This window comes from Bombina bombina, chromosome 4 (assembly GCF_027579735.1).
Source record: "Bombina bombina isolate aBomBom1 chromosome 4, aBomBom1.pri, whole genome shotgun sequence".
Lineage (NCBI taxonomy): Eukaryota > Metazoa > Chordata > Amphibia > Anura > Bombinatoridae > Bombina > Bombina bombina.
The window spans coordinates 600,930,530-600,951,933 of NC_069502.1; the positions used below are offsets into that span (position 1 = coordinate 600,930,530).

Sequence of the window (21,404 nt, forward strand, 5' to 3'; positions counted from 1 at the left end):
ACTGAAGCTTCATTCTTAAAAGCCCACGAAGTGGAGACTGATCTAGTAGAATGAGCTGTAATTCTCTGAGGCAGGGCTTGACCCGACTCCAAATAAGCTTGATGAATCAAAAGCTTTAACCACGAAGTCAAGGAAACAGCAGAAGCCTTCTGACCTTTCCTAGAGCCATAAAATATAACAAATAGACTAGAAGTCTTCCTGAAATCTTTAGTAGCTTCAACATAATATTTCAAAGCTCTTACCACATCCAAAGAATGTAAGGATCTCTCCAAAGAATTCTTAGGATTAGGACACAAGGAAGGAACAACAATTTCTCTATTAATGTTGTTAGAATTCACAAACTTAGGTAAGAATTTAAATGAAGTCCGCAAAACCGCCTTATCCTGATAAAAAAATCAGAAAAGGAGGTTCACAAGAGAGAGCGGATAATTCAGAAACTCTTCTAGCAGAAGAGATGGCCAAAAGAAACAACACTTTCCAAGAAAGTAGTTTAATGTCCAAAGAATGCATAGGTTTAAACAGAGGAGCCTGTAAAGCCTTCAAAACTAAATTAAGACTCCAAGGAGGAGAGATTGATTTAATGACAGGCTTGATACGAACCAAAGCCTGTACAAAACAATGAACATCAGGAAGTTTAGCAATCTTTCTGTGAAATAAAACAGAAAGAGCAGAGATTTGTCCTTTCAAGGAACTTGTAGACAAACCTTTATCCAAACCATCCTGAAGAAACTGTAAAATTCTAGGAATTCTAAAAGAATGCCAAGAGAATTTATGAGAAGAACACCATGAAAACAGAATTTATGTTTACCTGATAAATTACTTTCTCCAACGGTGTGTCCGGTCCACGGCGTCATCCTTACTTGTGGGATATTCTCCTCCCCAACAGGAAATGGCAAAGAGCCCAGCAAAGCCGGTCACACGATCCCTCCTAGGCTCCGCCTACCCCAGTCATTCGACCGACGTTAAGGAGGAATATTTGCATAGGAGAAACCATATGTTACCGTGGTGACTGTAGTTAAAGAAAATAAATTATCAGACCTGATTAAAAAAACCAGGGCGGGCCGTGGACCGGACACACCGTTGGAGAAAGTAATTTATCAGGTAAACATAAATTCTGTTTTCTCCAACATGGGTGTGTCCGGTCCACGGCGTCATCCTTACTTGTGGGAACCAATACCAAAGCTTTAGGACACGGATGAAGGGAGGGAGCAAATCAGGTCACCTAAATGGAAGGCACCACGGCTTGCAAAACCTTTCTCCCAAAAATAGCCTCAGAAGAAGCAAAAGTATCAAATTTGTAAAATTTAGAAAAAGTGTGCAGTGAAGACCAAGTCGCTGCCTTACATATCTGATCAACAGAAGCCTCGTTCTTGAAGGCCCATGTGGAAGCCACAGCCCTAGTGGAGTGAGCTGTGATTCTTTCAGGAGGCTGCCGTCCGGCAGTCTCATAAGCCAATCGGATAATGCTTTTAATCCAGAAGGAGAGAGAGGTAGAAGTTGCTTTTTTGACCTCTCCGTTTACCAGAATAAACAACAAACAAAGACGAAGTTTGTCTGAAATCCTTAGTAGCTGCTAAGTAAAATTTGAGAGCACGAACTACATCCAAGTTGTGCAACAAACGTTCCTTCTTTGAAACTGGATTAGGACACAAAGAAGGCACAACTATCTCCTGGTTAATGTTTTTGTTAGAAACAACTTTTGGAAGAAAAACAGAATTTATGTTTACCTGATAAATTTCTTTCTCCAACGGTGTGTCCGGTCCACGGCGTCATCCTTACTTGTGGGATATTCTCTTCCCCAACAGGAAATGGCAAAGAGCCCAGCAAAGCTGGTCACATGATCCCTCCTAGGCTCCGCCTACCCCAGTCATTCGACCGACGTTAAGGAGGAATATTTGCATAGGAGAAACCATATGGTACCGTGGTGACTGTAGTTAAAGAAAATAAAATATCAGACCTGATTAAAAAAACCAGGGCGGGCCGTGGACCGGACACACCGTTGGAGAAAGAAATTTATCAGGTAAACATAAATTCTGTTTTCTCCAACATAGGTGTGTCCGGTCCACGGCGTCATCCTTACTTGTGGGAACCAATACCAAAGCTTTAGGACACGGATGAAGGGAGGGAGCAAATCAGGTCACCTAAATGGAAGGCACCACGGCTTGCAAAACCTTTCTCCCAAAAATAGCCTCAGAAGAAGCAAAAGTATCAAACTTGTAAAATTTGGTAAAAGTGTGCAGTGAAGACCAAGTCGCTGCCCTACATATCTGATCAACAGAAGCCTCGTTCTTGAAGGCCCATGTGGAAGCCACAGCCCTAGTGGAATGAGCTGTGATTCTTTCGGGAGGCTGCCGTCCGGCAGTCTCGTAAGCCAATCTGATGATGCTTTTAATCCAAAAAGAGAGAGAGGTAGAAGTTGCTTTTTGACCTCTCCTTTTACCTGAATAAACAACAAACAAGGAAGATGTTTGTCTAAAATCCTTTGTAGCATCTAAATAGAATTTTAGAGCGCGAACAACATCCAAATTGTGCAACAAACGTTCCTTCTTTGAAACTGGTTTTGGACACAGAGAAGGTACGATAATCTCCTGGTTAATGTTTTTGTTAGAAACAACTTTTGGAAGAAAACCAGGTTTAGTACGTAAAACCACCTTATCTGCATGGAACACCAGATAAGGAGGAGAACACTGCAGAGCAGATAATTCTGAGACTCTTCTAGCAGAAGAAATCGCAACTAAAAACAAAACTTTCCAAGATAATAACTTAATATCAACGGAATGTAAGGGTTCAAACGGAACCCCCTGAAGAACTGAAAGAACTAAATTGAGACTCCAAGGAGGAGTCAAAGGTTTGTAAACAGGCTTGATTCTAACCAGAGCCTGAACAAAGGCTTGAACATCTGGCACAGCTGCCAGCTTTTTGTGAAGTAATACCGACAAGGCAGAAATCTGTCCCTTCAGGGAACTTGCAGATAATCCTTTTTCCAATCCTTCTTGAAGGAAGGATAGAATCCTAGGAATCTTAACCTTGTCCCAAGGGAATCCTTTAGATTCACACCAACAGATATATTTTTTCCAAATTTTATGGTAAATCTTTCTAGTCACAGGCTTTCTGGCCTGAACAAGAGTATCGATAACAGAATCTGAGAATCCTCGCTTCGATAAAATCAAGCGTTCAATCTCCAAGCAGTCAGCTGGAGTGAAACCAGATTCGGATGTTCGAACGGACCCTGAACAAGAAGGTCTCGTCTCAAAGGTAGCTTCCAAGGTGGAGCCGATGACATATTCACCAGATCTGCATACCAAGTCCTGCGTGGCCACGCAGGAGCTATCAAGATCACCGACGCCCTCTCCTGCTTGATCCTGGCTATCAGCCTGGGGATGAGAGGAAATGGCGGGAACACATAAGCTAGTTTGAAGGTCCAAGGTGCTACTAGTGCATCCACTAGAGCCGCCTTGGGATCCCTGGATCTGGCCCCGTAGCAAGGAACTTTGAAGTTCTGACGAGAGGCCATCAGATCCATGTCTGGAATGCCCCACAGGTGAGTGACTTGGGCAAAGATTTCCGGATGGAGTTCCCACTCCCCCGGATGCAATGTCTGCCGACTCAGAAAATCCGCTTCCCAATTTTCCACTCCTGGGATGTGGATAGCAGACAGGTGGCAGGAGTGAGACTCCGCCCAAAGAATAATTTTGGTTACTTCTTCCATCGCTAGGGAACTCCTTGTTCCCCCCTGATGGTTGATGTACGCAACAGTCGTCATGTTGTCTGATTGAAACCGTATGAACCTGGTCCTCGCAAGCTGGGGCCAGGCCTGGAGAGCATTGAATATCGCTCTCAGTTCCAGAATATTTATCGGTAGAAGAGATTCTTCCCGAGACCAAAGACCCTGAGCTTTCAGGGATCCCCAGACCGCGCCCCAGCCTATCAGACTGGCGTCGGTCGTGACAATGACCCACTCTGGTCTGTGGAACATCATCCCTTGAGACAGATTGTCCAGGGACAGCCACCAACGGAGTGAGTCTCTGGTTCTCTGATTTACTTGTATCTTCGGAGACAAGTCTGTATAGTCCCCATTCCACTGACTGAGCATGCACAGTTGTAATGGTCTTAGATGAATGCGCGCAAAAGGAACTATGTCCATCGCCGCCACCATCAACCCGATCACTTCCATGCACTGAGCTATGGAAGGAAGAGGAACGGAATGAAGTATCCGACAAGAGTCCAGAAGCTTTGTTTTTCTGGCCTCTGTTAGAAAGATCCTCATTTCTAAGGAGTCTATAATTGTTCCCAAGAAGGGAACCCTTGTTGACGGGGATAGAGAACTCTTTTCCACGTTCACTTTCCAGCCGTGAGATCTGAGAAAGGCCAGGACAATGTCCGTGTGAGCCTTTGCTTGAGGAAGGGACGACGCTTGAATCAGAATGTCGTCCAGGTAAGGTACTACTGCAATGCCCCTTGGTCTTAGCACCGCTAGAAGGGACCCTAGTACCTTTGTGAAAATCCTTGGAGCAGTGGCTAATCCGAAAGGAAGCGCCACGAACTGGTAATGTTTGTCCAGGAATGCAAACCTTAGGAACCGATGATGTTCCTTGTGGATAGGAATATGTAGATACGCATCCTTTAAATCCACCGTGGTCATGAATTGACCTTCCTGGATGGAAGGAAGGATAGTTCGAATGGTTTCCATCTTGAACGATGGGACCTTGAGAAATTTGTTTAAGATCTTGAGATCTAGGATTGGTCTGAACGTTCCCTCTTTTTTGGGAACTATGAACAGATTGGAGTAGAACCCCATCCCTTGTTCTCTTAATGGAACAGGATGAATCACTCCCATTTTTAACAGGTCTTCTACACAATGTAAGAACGCCTGTCTTTTTATGTGGTCTGAAGACAACTGCGACCTGTGGAACCTCCCCCTTGGGGGAAGTCCCTTGAATTCCAGAAGATAACCCTGGGAGACTATTTCTAGCGCCCAAGGATCCAGAACATCTCTTGCCCAAGCCTGAGCGAAGAGAGAGAGTCTGCCCCCCACCAGATCCGGTCCCGGATCGGGGGCCAATATTTCATGCTGTCTTGGTAGCAGTGGCAGGTTTCTTGGCCTGCTTTCCCTTGTTCCAGCCTTGCATTGGTCTCCAAGCTGGCTTGGCCTGAGAAGTATTACCCTCTTGCTTAGAGGACGTAGCACCTTGGGCTGGTCCGTTTTTACGAAAGGGACGAAAATTAGGTCTATTTTTTGCCTTGAAGGGCCGATCCTGAGGAAGGGCGTGGCCCTTACCCCCAGTGATATCAGAGATAATCTCTTTCAAGTCAGGACCAAACAGCGTTTTCCCCTTGAAAGGAATGTTTAGTAGCTTGTTCTTGGAAGACGCATCAGCCGACCAAGATTTCAACCAAAGCGCTCTGCGCGCCACAATAGCAAACCCAGAGTTCTTAGCCGCTAACTTAGCCAATTGCAAAGAGGCGTCTAGAGTGAAAGAATTAGCCAATTTGAGAGCATTGATTCTGTCCATAATCTCCTCATAAGGAGGAGAGTCACTATCGAGCACCTTAAGCAGTTCATCAAACCAGAAATATGCGGCAGTAGTGACAGGGACAATGCATGAAATGGGTTGTAGAAGGTAACCCTGCTGAACAAACATCTTTTTAAGCAAACCTTCTAATTTTTTATCCATAGGATCTTTGAAAGCACAACTATCCTCTATGGGAATAGTGGTGCGTTTGTTTAAAGTAGAAACCGCTCCCTCGACCTTGGGGACTGACTGCCATAAGTCCTTTCTGGGGTCGACCATAGGAAACAATTTTTTAAATATGGGGGGAGGGACGAAAGGAATACCGGGCCTTTCCCATTCTTTATTAACAATGTCCGCCACCCGCTTGGGTATAGGAAAAGCTTCTGGGAGCCCCGGCACCTCTAGGAACTTGTCCATTTTACATAGTTTCTCTGGGATGACTAAATTTTCACAATCATCCAGAGTGGATAATACCTCCTTAAGCAAAATGCGGAGATGTTCCAATTTAAATTTAAATGTAATCACATCAGATTCAGCCTGCTGAGAAATGTTCCCTAAATCAGTAATTTCTCCCTCAGACAAAACCTCCCTGGCCCCCTCAGATTGGGTTAGGGGCCCTTCAGAGATATTAATATCAGCGTCGTCATGCTCTTCAGTAACTAAAACAGAGCAGCCACGCTTACGCTGACAAGGGTTAATTTTGGCTAAAATGTTTTTGACAGAATTATCCATTACAGCCGTCAATTGTTGCATAGTAAGGAGTATTGGCGCGCTAGATGTACTAGGGGCCTCCTGAGTGGGCAAGACTCGTGTAGACGAAGGAGGGAATGATGCAGTACCATGCTTACTCCCCTCACTTGAGGAATCATCTTGGGCATCATTGTCATTATCACATAAATCACATTTATTTAAATGAATAGGAATTCTGGCTTCCCCACATTCAGAACACAGTCTATCTGGTAGTTCAGACATGTTAAACAGGCATAAACTTGATCAGAAAGTACAAAAAACGTTTTAAAATAAAACCGTTACTGTCACTTTAAATTTTAAACTGAACACACTTTATTACTGCAATTGCGAAAAAAACATGAAGGAATTGTTCAAAATTCACCAAATTTTCACCACAGCGTCTTAAAGCCTTGAAAATATTGCACACCAATTTTGGAAGCTTTAACCCTTAAAATAACGGACCCGGAGCCGTTTTAAGCTTTAAACCCCTTTACAGTCCCTGGTATCTGCTTTGCTGAGACCCAACCAAACCCAAAGGGGAATACGATACCAAATGACGCCTTCAGAAGTCCTTTATAAGTATCAGAGCTCCTCTCACATGCGACTGCATGCCATGCCTCTCAAAAACAAGTGCGCAACACCGGCGCGAAAATGAGACTCTGCCTATGCTTTGGGAAAGCCCCTAAAGAATAAGGTGTCTAAAACAGTGCCTGCCGATATTATTATATCAAAATACCCAGATAAAATGATTCCTCAAGGCTAAATATGTGTTAATAATCAATCGATTTAGCCCAGAAAAAGTCTACAGTTTAAATAAGCCCTTGTGAAGCCCTTATTTACAATCGTAATAAACATGGCTTACCGGATCCCATAGGGAAAATGACAGCTTCCAGCATTACATCGTCTTGTTAGAATGTGTCATACCTCAAGCAGCAAGGGACTGCAAACTGTTCCCCCAACTGAAGTTAATTGCTCTCAACAGTCCTGTGTGGAACAGCCATGGATTTTAGTTACGGTTGCTAAAATCATTTTCCTCATACAAACAGAATTCTTCATCTCTTTTCTGTTTCTGAGTAAATAGTACGTACCAGCACTATTTGAAAATAACAAACTCTTGATTGAATAATGAAAAACTACAGTTAAACACTAAAAAACTCTAAGCCATCTCCGTGGAGATGTTGCCTGTACAACGGCAAAGAGAATGACTGGGGTAGGCGGAGCCTAGGAGGGATCATGTGACCAGCTTTGCTGGGCTCTTTGCCATTTCCTGTTGGGGAAGAGAATATCCCACAAGTAAGGATGACGCCGTGGACCGGACACACCTATGTTGGAGAAACCAGGTTTAGTACGCAAAACCACCTTATCTGCATGGAACACCAGATAAGGAGAAGAACACTGCAGAGCAGATAATTCTGAAACTCTTCTAGCAGAAGAAATTGCAACCAAAAACAAAACTTTCCAAGATAATAACTTAATATCAACGGAATGTAAGGGTTCAAACGGAACCCCCTGCAGAACTGAAAGAACTAGGTTGAGACTCCAAGGAGGAGTCAAAATTTTGTAAACAGGCTTGATTCTAACCAGAGCCTGAACAAAGGCTAGAACATCTGGCACAGCTGCCAGCTTTTTGTGAAGTAACACAGACAAGGCAGAAATCTGTCCCATCAAGGAACTTGCAGATAATCCTTTTTCCAATCCTTCTCGAAGGAAGGATAGACTCTTAGGAATCTTAACCTTGTCCCAAGGGAATCCTGCAGATTCACACCAACAGATATACCAAATTATGTGGTAATTTTTCTGGTTACAGGCTTTCAGGCCTGAACAAGAGTATTAATAACAGAATCTGAGAACCCTCGCTTTGATAAGATCAAGCGTTCAATCTCCAAGCAGTCAGCTGGAGTGGGTCGAACGGACCTAGAACAAGAAGGTCTCGTCTCAAAGGTAGCTTCCATGGTGGAGCCGATGACATATTCACCAGATCTGCATACCAAGTCCTGCGTGGCCACGCAGGAGCTATCAAAATCACCGACGCCCTCTCCTGATTGATCCTGGCTACCAGCCTGGGGATGAGAGGAAACGGCGGGAACACATAAGCTAGTTTGAAGGTCCAAGGTGCTACTAGTGCATCCACTAGAGCCGCCTTGGGATCCCTGGATCTGTACCCGTAGTAAGGAACTCTGAAGTTCTGACGAGAGGCCATCAGATCCATGTCTGGAATGCCCCACGGTTGAGTGACTTGGGCAAAGATTTCCGGATGGAGTTCCCACTCCCCCGGATGCAATGTCTGACGACTCAGAAAATCCGCTTCCCAATTTTCCACTCCTGGGATGTGGATAGCAGACAGGTGGCAGGAGTGAGACTCCGCCCATAGAATGATTTTGGTCACTTCTTCCATCGCTAGGGAACTCCTTGTTCCCCCCTGATGGTTGATGTATGAACTTGGCCCTCGCTAGCTGAGGCCAAGCTTTGAGAGCATTGAATATCGCTCTCAGTTCCAGAATATTTATCGGTAGAAGAGATTCTACCCGAGACCAAAGACCCTGAGCTTTCAGGGATCCCCAGACCGCGCCCCAGCCCATCAGACTGGCGTCGGTCGTGACAATGACCCACTCTGGTCTGCGGAAGGTCATCCCTTGTGACAGGTTGTCCAGGGACAGCCACCAACGGAATGAGTCTCTGGTCCTCTGATTTCCTTGTATCTTCGGAGACAAGTCTGAATAGTCCCCATTCCACTGACTGAGCATGAACAGTTGTAATGGTCTTAGATGAATGCGCACAAAAGGAACTATGTCCATTGCCGCTACCATCAAACCTATCACTTCCATGCACTGCGCTATGGAAGGAAGAGGAACGGAATGAAGTATCCGACAAGAGTCTAGAAGTTTTGTTTTTCTGGCTTCTGTCAGAAAAATCCTCATTTCTAAGGAGTCTATTATAGTTCCCAAGAAGGGAACCCTCGTTGACGGAGATAGAGAACTCTTTTCCACGTTCACTTTCCATCCGTGAGATCTGAGAAAGGCCAGGACAATGTCCGTGTGAGCCTTTACTTGAGGAAGGGACGACGCTCGAATCAGAATGTCGTCCAAGTAAGGTACTACAGCAATGCCCCTTGGTCTTAGCACCGCCAGAAGGGACCCTAGTACCTATGAGAAAATCCTAGGAGCAGTGGCTAATCCGAAAGAAAACGCCACGAACTGGAAATGCTTGTCCAGGAATGCAAACCTTAGGAACCGATGATGTTCCTTGTGGATAGGAATATGTAGATACGCATCCTTGAAATCCACCTTGGTCATGAATTGACCTTCCTGGATGGAAGGAAGAAGTGTTCGAATGGTTTCCATCTTGAACGATGGAACCTTGAGAAACTTGTTCAAGATCTTGAGATCTAAGATTGGTCTGAACGTTCCCTCTTTTTTGGGAACTATGAACAGATTGGAGTAGAACCCCACTAAAAAACTCTAAGCCATCTCCGTGGAGATGTTGCCTGTACAACGGCAAAGAGAATGACTGGGGTAGGCGGAGCCTAGGAGGGATCGTGTGACCGGCTTTGCTGGGCTCTTTGCCATTTCCTGTTGGGGAGGAGAATATCCCACAAGTAAGGATGACGCCGTGGACCGGACACACCTATGTTGGAGAAATGTAAGTCTTCCAAACTCGATAATAAATCTTTCTAGAAACAGATTTATGAGCCTGCAACATAGTATTAATCACTGAGTCAGAGAAACCTCTATGACTAAGCACTAAGCGTTCAATTTCCATACCTTCAAATTTAATGATTTGAGATCCTGATGGAAAAACGGACCTTGAGAAAAAAGGTCTGGCCTTAATGGAAGTGGCCAAGGTTGGCAACTGGACATCCGAACAAGATCCGCATACCAAAACCTGCGAGTCCATGCAGGAGCCACCAGCAGCACAAACGATTGCTCCATGATGATTTTGGAGATCACTCTTGGAAGAAGAACTAGAGGCGAGAAAATATAAGCAGGTTGATAACACCAAGGAAGTGTCAATGCATCCACTGCTTCGGCCTGAGGATCCCTGGACCTGGACAGGTACCTGGGAAGTTTTTTGTTTAGATGAGATGCCATCAGATCTATTTCTGGAAGTCACCACATCTGAACAATTTGAGAAAACACATCTGGGTGGAGAGACCATTTTCCCGGATGTAAAGTCTGACGACTGAGGTAATACTCTTCCCAATTGTCTATACCTGGTATATGAACCGCAGGAGCTGGATTCCGCCCAAACAAGTATCCAAGATACTTCTTTCATAGCTTGAGGACTGTGAGTCCCACCCTGATGATTGACATATGCCACAGTGGTGATATTGTCTGACTGAAAACAAATGAACGGTTCTCTCTTCAACAGAGGCCAAAACTGAAGAGCCCTGAGAATTGCACGGAGTTCCAAAATATTGATTGGTAATCTCGCCTCTTGAGATCTCCAAACCCCTTGTGATGTCAGAGATCCCAAACAGCTCCCCAACCTGAAAGACTCGCATCTGTTGTGATCACAGTCCAGGTTGACCAAACGAAAGAGGCCCCTAAAATTATACGATGGTGATCTAACCACCAAGTCAGAGAAAGTCGAACATTCAGATTTAAGGATATTAATTACGATATCCTTGTATAATCCCTGCACCAGTGGTTCAGCATACAAAGCTGGAGAGGTCTCATATGAAAACGAGCAAAGGGGATCGGGTCCGATGCTGCAGTCATGAGACCTAAAACTTCCATGCACAAAGCTACTGAAGGGAATGACTGAGACTGAAGGTTTCGACAGGCTGCAACCAATTTCAAACGTCTCTTGTCTGTTAGAGACAAAGTCATGGACACTGAATCTATCTGGAAACCTAAAAAGGTTACATTTGTCTGAGGAACAAATTGGTAATGCTTGTCTAGAAAAGAGAATAGCAGGAATTGATAGCGATCTGGATGAATCGGAATATGAAGGTATGCATCCTGTAAGTCTATTGTGGGCATATAATGCCCTTGCTGAACAAAAGGCAGAAAAGACCTTATAGTCACCATTTTGAAAGTTGGTACTCTTACATATTGATTCAAAATGTTTAGATCCAAAACTGAATGAATTTTCTTTCTTTGGGACAATGAATAGATTTGAATAAAACCCCAGACCCTGTTCCTGAAATGGAACTGGCATGATTACCCCAGATAACTCCAGGTCTGAAACACACTTCAGGAAAGCCTGAGTCTTTACTGGGTTTGCTGGAATGCATGAGTGAAAAAATCTTCTCACAGGCGATCTTACTCTGAATCCTATTCTGTACCCCTGAGAGACAATATTCTGAATCCAATGATTTTGGACCGAATTGGGCCGCACCTTCATGCAGACTGGTTTCAATCTCTTAAATGGCTTGGATTTATTCCAATTTGAAAAAGGCTTCCAATTGGAAACAGATTTCTTGGGGGACGAATTAGGTTTCTGTTCCTTATTTAAGAACGAAAACGGTTAGAAGCTTTAGATTTACTCTTAGATATTTATCCTGAGGCAAAAAAACTCCCTTCCCTCCAGTGACAGTTGAAATTATTGAATCCAACTGAGAACCAAATAATGTATTACCTTGGAAAGAAAGAGATAGCAATCTGGACTTAGAAGTCATATCAGCATTCCAAGATTTAAGCCACAAAGCTCTTCTTGCTAAAATAGCTAAAGACATAGATTTAACATCAATGTTGATGATATCAAAAAATGGCATCACAAATGAAATTATTAGCATGTTGAATCAAGTTAACAATGCTAGACAAATCATGATCCAATACTTGTTGCGCTAAAGTTTCCAACCAAAAAGTTGAAGCAGCTGCAACATCAGCCAAATAAATTGCAGGCCTAAGAAGAAGACCTGAAAATAAATAAGCTTTCCTTAGATAATTTTTAAGTTTCCTATCAAAAGGATCTTTAAAAGAAGTACTATCTTCCGTAGGAATAGTAGTACGTTTAGCAAGAGTAGAGCTAGCCCCATCAACTTTGGGGATCTTTTCCCAAAACTCCAATCTAACTGCTGGCAAAGGATACAATTTTTTAAACCTTAAAAAAGGAATAAAAGAAGTACCAGGCCTATTCCATTCCTTAGAAATCATATCAGAAATAACATCAGGAACTGGAAAAACCTTTGGAATAACCACAGGCGGTTTATAAACAGAATTTAAACGTTTACTAGTTTTAATATCAAGAGGACTAGTCTGCTCAATATCCAATATAATCAACACTTCTTCAACAAAGAACGAAAGTACTGTATTTAAATAAATAAGTAGATTTGTGAGTGTCAATAACTGAGGAAGGATCTTCTGAATCAGATAGATTCTCATCAGAGGAGGATAATTCAGTATGTTGTCGGTCATTTGAAATTTCATCAACTTTATGAGAAGTTTTAAAAGACCTTTACATTTATTAGAAGGCAGGATGGCAGACAAAGCCTTCTGAATAGAATCAGCAATAAATTCTTATAAATTCACAGGTATATCTTCTACATTAGATGTTAAAAGAACAGCAACAGGCAATGTACTATTACTGATGGACACATTCTCTGCATGTAAACGTTTATCATGACAACTTATTACAAACCACAGCTGAAGATATAATCTCCACAAGATTACAACAAATGTACTTAGCTTTGGTAGAACTGATATCAGTCAGCAGGATTCCAAAAGTGATTTCTGAGACAGGATCAGATTGAGACATCTTGCAAATGTAAGAGAAAAAACAACATATAAAGCAAAAATATCAATTTCCTTATATGGCAGTTTCAGGAATGGGAAAAAAATGCAAACAGCATAGCCCTCTGATAGAGAAAAAAGGCAAGAGGCATTTAGGAATGGGGTTTAAAATAATGAAAATATTTGGCGCCAAGTATGGCGCACAAACAAACAGAGATTTTTTTTGGCGCTAACAACATCCGGAAATGACACACTTGCGTCAATGAAGATGCAACCTTGTGAAAGGGCTCAGCGTCGACAAAGAAGCCGGAAATGACTAATTTGCGCCATAGAACGTAACTTCACGCCAAAAAAATCTTGTGCCAAAAATGATGCAATATAGTTTGCTATTTTGCGCCCTCGCGAGCCTAATTCTGCCCGCGAATTTAAAATGACAGTCAATTGAAAAAAGACTAAACCCCAGGTAAGAAATACATTTTCCTAAAAAATGCATTTCCCAGATATGAAACTGACAGTCTGCAAAAGGAAATATACTGAAACCTGAATCATGGCAAATGTAAGTACAATACATATATTTAGAACTTTATATAAATACATAAAGTGCCAAACTATAGCTGAGAGTGTCTTAAGTAATGAAAACATACTTACCAAAAGACACCCATCCACATATAGCAGATAGCCAAATCAGTACTGAAACGGTAATCAGTAGAGGCAATGGAATATGAGAGTATATTGTCTATCTGAAAAACAGAATTTATGCTTACCTGATAAATTACTTTCTCCAACGGTGTGTCCGGTCCACGGCGTCATCCTTACTTGTGGGAATATCTCTTCCCCAACAGGAAATGGCAAAGAGTCCCAGCAAAGCTGGCCATATAGTCCCTCCTAGGCTCCGCCCACCCCAGTCATTCGACCGACGGACAGGAGGAAAAATATAGGAGAAACCATATGGTACTGTGGTGACTGTAGTTAGAGAAAATAATTAATCAGACCTGATTAAAAAACCAGGGCGGGCCGTGGACCGGACACACCGTTGGAGAAAGTAATTTATCAGGTAAGCATAAATTCTGTTTTCCCCAACATTGGTGTGTCCGGTCCACGGGGTCATCCTTACTTGTGGGAACCAATACCAAAGCTTTAGGATACGGATGAAGGGAGGGAGCAAATCAGGTTACCTAAATGGAAGGCACCACGGCTTGCAAAACCTTTCTCCCAAAAATAGCCTCCGAAGAAGCGAAAGTATCAAATTTGTAAAATTTGGCAAAAGTGTGCAGTGAAGACCAAGTCGCTGCCTTACATATCTGATCAACAGAAGCCTCGTTCTTGAAGGCCCATGTGGAAGCCACAGCCCTAGTAGAGTCAGCTGTGATTCTTTCAGGAGGCTGCCGTCCAGCAGTCTCGTAAGCCAATCGGATGATGCTTTTAAGCCAAAAGGAAAGAGAGGTAGAAGTCGCTTTTTGACCTCTCCTTTTACCAGAATAGACGACAAACAGAGAAGATGTTTGTCTGAAATCTTTTGTAGCTTCTAAATAGAATTTTAGAGCACGGACTACGTCCAAATTGTGTAACACACGTTCCTTCTTTGAAACTGGATTCGGACACAAAGAAGGTACAACTATCTCCTGGTTAATATTTTTGTTAGAAACAACCTTTGGAAGAAAACCAGGCTTAGTACGCAAAACCACCTTATCTGCATGGAACACCAGATAGGGCGGAGAACACTGCAGAGCAGATAACTCTGAAACTCTTCTAGCAGAAGAAATAGCAACCAAAAACAAAACTTTCCAAGATAACAACTTAATATCTATGGAATGTAGAGGTTCAAACGGAACCCCTTGAAGAACTGAAAGGACTAGATTTAAACTCCAGGGAGGAGTCAAAGGTCTGTAAACAGGCTTGATCCTAACCAGAGCCTGAACAAATGCTTGAACATCTGGCATAGCTGCCAGTCGTTTGTGTAGTAAGACAGATAAAGCAGAAATCTGTCCCTTTAGAGAACTCGCAGATAATCCTTTATCCAAACCTTCTTGCAGAAAGGAAAGAATCTTAGGAATTTTTATCTTATTCCATGGGAATCCCTTGGATTCACACCAGCAGATATATCTTTTCCATATTTTATGGTAAATCTTTCTAGTTACCGGTTTTCTGGCCTGAACCAGAGTATCTATCACATAATCTGAAAACCCACGCTTTGATAGAATCAAGCGTTCAATCTCCAAGCAGTCAGCTGGAGGGAGACCAGATTTGGATGTTCGAATGGACCCTGAAGAAGAAGGTCCTGTCTCAAAGGTAGCTTCCATGGTGGAACCGATGACATATTCACCAGATCTGCATACCAAGTCCTGCGTGGCCACGCAGGAGCTATCAAGATCACCAAGGCCCTCTCCTGTTTGATCCTGGCTACCAGCCTGGGAATGAGAGGAAACGGTGGAAACACATAAGCTAGGTTGAAGGTCCAAGGCGCTACTAGTGCATCCACTAGAGTCGCCTTGGGATCCCTGGATCTGGACCCGTAGCAAGGAACCTTGAAGTTCTGACGAGACGCCATCAGATCCATGTCTGGAATGCCCCATAATTGAGTCAACTGGGCAAAAATCTCCGGGTGGAGTTCCCACTCCCCCGGATGGAATGTCTGACGACTCAGATAATCCGCTTCCCAGTTTTCCACACCTGGGATGTGGATCGCAGATAGATGGCAGGAGTGATTCTCCGCCCATTGTATTATTTTGGTCACTTCTTTCATCGCCAGGGAACTCCTTGTTCCCCCCTGATGATTGATATACGCAACAGTCGTCATGTTGTCTGATTGGAATCTTATGAATCTGGCCTTTGCAAGCTGAGGCCAAGCCCTGAGAGCATTGAATATCGCTCTTAGTTCCAGAATGTTTATCGGGAGAAGAGACTCTTCCCGAGACCATAGTCCCTGAGCTTTCAGGGATTCCCAGACCGCACCCCAGCCCACTAGACTGGCGTCGGTCGTGACAATGACCCACTCTGGTCTGCGGAAGCTCATTCCCTGGGATAGGTGGTCCAGGGATATCCACCAACGGAGTGAATCTCTGGTCTTCTGATCTACTTGAATCACTGGAGACAAGTCTGTATAGTCCCCATTCCACTGTTTCAGCATGCACAGTTGTAATGGTCTTAGATGAATTCGCGCAAAAGGAACTATGTCCATTGCTGCAACCATCAACCCTACTACTTCCATGCACTGAGCTATGGAAGGACGTGGAACAGAATGAAGAACTTGACAAGCGCTTAGAAGTTTTGACTTTCTGACATCTGTCAGAAAAATCCTCATTTCTAAGGAATCTATTATTGTTCCCAAGAAGGGAACTCTTGTTGACGGAGACAGAGAACTTTTTTGTATGTTCACCTTCCATCCGTGAGATCTGAGAAAGGCCAGAACGATGTCTGTATGAGCCTTTGCTTTTGAAAGGGACGACGCTTGTATTAGAATGTCGTCCAAGTATGGTACTACTGCAATGCCCCTCGGTCTTAGAACCGCTAGAAGGGACCTGAGTACCTTTGTGAAAATCCTTGGAGCAGTGGCTAATCCGAATGGGAGGGCCACAAACTGGTAATGTTTGTCCAGAAAGGCGAACCTTAGGAACTGATGATGTTCCTTGTGGATAGGAATATGTAGGTACGCATCCTTTAGATCCACGGTAGTCATAAATTGACCTTCCTGGATAGTGGGTAGAATCGTTCGAATGGTTTCCATTTTGAACGATGGTACCCTGAGAAATTTGTTTAGGATCTTTAAATCCAGAATTGGTCTGAAGGTTCCCTCTTTTTTGGGAACTACGAACAGATTTGAGTAAAATCCCATTCCTTGTTCCGTCATTGGAACTGGGTGTATCACTCCCATCTTTAACAGGTCTTCTACACAATGTAAGAACGCCTGTCTCTTTATTTGGTTTGAGGATAAGTGAGACATGTGGAACCTTCCCCTTGGGGGTAGTTCCTTGAATTCCAGAAGATAACCCTGAGAAACTATTTCTAGCGTCCAGGGATCCTGAACATCTCTTGCCCAAGCCTGAGCAAAGAGAGAGAGTCTGCCCCCCACTAGATCCGGTCCCGGATCGGGGGCTACTCCTTCATGCTGTTTTGTTAGCGGTAGCAGGCTTCTTGGTCTGCTTACCCTTGTTCCAGCCTTGCATCGGTTTCCAGGCTGGTTTGGACTGTGAGGCATTACCCTCTTGCTTAGAGGATGCAGAATTAGAGGCCGGTCTGTTCCTGAAATTACGAAAGGAACGAAAATTAGACTTATTCTTGGCCTTGAAAGGCCTATCTTGTGGGAGGGCGTGGCCCTTTCCCCCAGTGATGTCTGAGATAATCTCTTTCAATTCTGGTCCAAAGAGAGTTTTACCCTTGAAGGGGATGTTAAGCAATTTTGTCTTGGATGATACATCCGCTGACCAAGACTTTAGCCAAAGCGCCCTGAATTTTTCGCCGCTAATCTAGCTAATTGCAAAGCGGCATCTAAAATAAAAGAGTTAGCCAACTTAAGTGCGTGAACTCTGTCCATTACCTCCTCATATGGAGTCTCTCTACTGAGCGACTTTTCTAGTTCCTCGAACCAGAACCACGCTGCTGTAGTGACAGGAACAATGCACAAAATGGGTTGTAGAAGGTAACCTTGCTGTACAAAAATCTTTTTAAGCAAACCTTCCAATTTTTTATCCATAGGATCTTTGAAAGCACAACTATCCTCGATAGGAATAGTATTGCGCTTGTTTAGAGTAGAAACTGCCCCCTCGACCATATGTCCTTTCTGGGGTCGACCATAGGAAATAATTTCTTAAATATAGGAGGGGGAACAAAAGGTATGCCGGGCTTCTCCCACTCCTTATTCACTATGTCCGCCACCCGCTTGGGTATAGGAAAAGCGTCGGAGTGCACCGGAACCTCTAGGAACTTGTCCATCTTGCATAATTTTTCTGGAATGACCAAGTTGTCACAATCATCCAGAGTAGATAACACCTCCTTAAGCAGTGTGCGGAGATGTTCTAATTTAAATTTAAATGTCACAACATCAGGTTCAGCCTGTTGAGAAATTTTTCCTGAATCTGAAATTTCCCCATCTGACAAAACCTCCCTCATGGCCCCTTCAGATTGGTGTGAGGGTATGACAGAACAATTATCATCAGCGCCCTCCTGCTCTTCAGTGTTTAAAACAGAGCAATCGCGCTTTCTCTGATATGCAGGCATTTTGGATAAAATATTTGCTATGGAGTTATCCATTACAGCCGTCAATTGTTGCATGGTAATAAGCATTGGCGCGCTAGAAGTACTAGGGGCCTCCTGCGTGGGCAAAACTGGTGTAGACACAGAAGGAGATGATGTAGAACCATGTCTACTCCCTTCATCTGAGGAATCATCTTGGGCAATTTCATTATCTGTGGCAGTACTGTCCTTACTTTGTTTGGACGCTATGGCACAATTATCACACTTAAACTTGTCAATAAAGCACAAAAACCGTTTTAAAACAAAACCGTTACTGTCTCTTTAAATTTTAAACAGAGCACACTTTATTACTGAATATGTGAAAAAATATGAAGGAATTGTTCTTACCAAAATTTCACCACAGTGTCTTAAAGCATTAAAAGTATTGCACGCCAATTTTCAGAGCTTTAACCCTTAAAATAACGAAACCGGAGCCGGTTACAGATTTAACCCCTATACAGTCCCAGCTACAGCCTTTGCTGTGACTTTACCAAGCCCAGAGGGGAATACGATACCAAATGACGCCTTCTAGGAACTTTTCCAACTACTTTCGGGTCCTCACACATGCATCTGCATGTCTTGCTCTCAAAAACAACTGCGCAGTAATGGCGCGAAAATGAGGCTCAGCCTACAACTGGGAAGGCCCTTCCTGACTGGAAAAGGTGTCTAACATAGTGCCTGACGTTAAAAAACGTTCCCCAAGTTTATAAGTGTGAATTATCAGCATAAACATGTATAAAATGTCCATAAAAGTGTCTACCAGTTTTATAGCCCATATTAAGCCCTTTATTCTGTTTGAGACTAAGAAAATGGCTTACCGGTCCCCATGAGGGGAAATGACAGCCTTCCAGCATTACATAGTCTTTTTAGAAATATGGCTGCTAACTGTTTCCCCCAACTGAAGTTACTTCATCTCAACAGTCCTAATGTGGAAACAGCAATCGATTTTAGTTACTGTCTGCTAAAATCATCTTCCTCTCACAAACAGAAATCTTCATCTTTTTCTGTTTCAGAGTAAATAGTACATACCAGCACTATTTTAAAATAACAAACTCTTGATAGTAGAATAAAAAAAAACTACAACTAAACACCACATACTCTTAACCATCTCCGTGGAGATGTTGCCTGTGCAACGGCAAAGAGAATGACTGGGGTGGGCGGAGCCTAGGAGGGACTATATGGCCAGCTTTGCTGGGACTCTTTGCTATTTCCTGTTGGGGAAGAGATATTCCCACAAGTAAGGATGACGCCGTGGACCGGACACACAAATGTTGGAGAAAGGGAGATAGGAGATGAATCTCTACGACCGATAACAGAGAACCTATTAAATAGATCTCTAGTGAGGAAAACCGTTGCCGAGAAGCGCATATCAATGTAGAAATCTTAGCACAAACTTACTTCACCAACTCCATAGGAGGCAAAGTTTGTAAAACTGAATTGTGGGTGTGGTGAGGGGTGTATTTATAGGCATTTTTAGGTTTGTGAAACTTTGTCCCTCCTGGTAGGATTGTATATCCCATACGTCACTAGCTCATGGACTCTTGCCAATTACATGAAAGAAATGGCTATTAAGTTTACACTTAGACAAGAGATGCTCAAAAACCAGTTCAGTTGTGTCAAGTACAAAATTAGACAGAACTTACTTCCTTTAACCGTCATGTGTATCAAGATATAATATTTAATATTGATTAGTAAGCACTAGTAAAAATATTGTCATTTGAAGTTTGAGATATTTGTAACCTACCATGTGCTTGATGTAGGCAGCAGATTTGAAGTATACGCTACAGCTGCTATAGTGAAATTCTGAAGTCCACTTCCACCCATTATATGTGCAAATCCTCCATGAGGTACGCGTGAACTAAAATAGAAATGAAAGATAAATTATGACCAAACAAGTGGCAACAGTAGAAATGTAACACCTAAAAGAAATTTCCTACAATGTCCGTATTGTAATATCTAGTCACCCGACATAACTATAGGACGGTATAATATTTAAATATGAGGACAATATATGAAACTGATACAACAGAAGTCAATTTCTTCATATTTAAAACAGTGATATAGTGAAAACTAGTTAAATTAAACTGCATTTTATCTAGGCATTCTTTATACATTAAAAAATGCATTAGCAGTACAAGTTTTCACCCCCAGACCAAGTTCTATCAAATATCAATACATAGGCTTTATGTGGTATCTGAATAACATAGGACATGTCAGATTAAAGTATTCTAAAGCAAAAGGAGGACGTTCTTATTGTATTTTTTAATTGTATTAAACTCCTTGTTTGTTTTAGGAGTGTCCTCCGTTCTCTAGCTTTAACACTATCCAGCAACTTGATTGAGATTGTAGGGCTTGATGCCTTACATTTAGTTAATATGGTAGCTGCAAACTGGTCCAGAACATATACTGTATATGACATCTGTTAGATGTCACGCAATTGTGATTATACCAATTTCTGTGACTGAGTGGACTTTTTTCTCAGTGAAGTGCCCTATTTTTGTTCTTTTATTCTAATGAGCAGTTGGTCTCTTTATATTACGATCACAGCAAAATAAAATTAGCATTCCTTTATGAACTTGGTAAACATTTATTCTTCCATCAATTCATTTTATACAAATAGTGATATTTTTATCTAATTATTATGAATTTTTAATTAACCCTAATTCTGTGCCAGCCCTACCATTGAGAGATATATATATATATATACAGTTTTGCTCACAAGTTTACATACCCTGGCAGAATTTATGATTTCTTGGCCATTTTTCAGAGAATATGAATGATAACACAAAAACTTTTCTTTCACTCATGGTTGTTTGGCTGACTCCATTTATTATCAATCAACTGTGTTTACTCTTTTTTTAATCACAATGACAACAGAAACTACCCAAATGACCCTGATCAAAAGTTTACATACCCCAGTTCTTAATACCGTGTATTGCCCCCTTTAACATCAATGACAGCTTAAAGTCTTTTGTGGTACTTGTGGATGAGGCTCTTTAACTTCTCAGATAGTAAAGCTGCCCATTCTTCCTGGCAAATAGCCTCCAGTTCCTGTAAATTCTTGGGCTGTCTTGCATGAACTGCAAGTTTGAGATCTCCCCAGAGTGGCTCAATGATGTTGAGGTCAGGAGACTGAGATGGCCACTCCAGAACCTTCACTTTAGTGTGCTGTAGCCAATGACAGGTCGACTTAGCCTTGTGTTTAGGATCATTGTCATGTTGGAATGTCCAAGTACGTCCCATGCGCAGCTTCCGGGCT

General features: G+C 42.7%; 1 protein-coding gene across 2 annotated transcripts in view; it reads right to left on the minus strand.

Moving 5' to 3' along the window:
* The window catches only part of HACE1 (HECT domain and ankyrin repeat containing E3 ubiquitin protein ligase 1), a 338,264-nt gene that overhangs the window by 5,017 nt on the left and 311,843 nt on the right, over window positions 1–21,404 (minus strand). For both annotated transcript variants that reach the window (XM_053710580.1, XM_053710579.1), the window contains exon 23: window positions 19,890–20,003. In XM_053710580.1, the coding sequence (XP_053566555.1) occupies window positions 19,890–20,003 (114 nt within the window). The remainder of the gene's footprint in view (window positions 1–19,889; window positions 20,004–21,404) is intronic.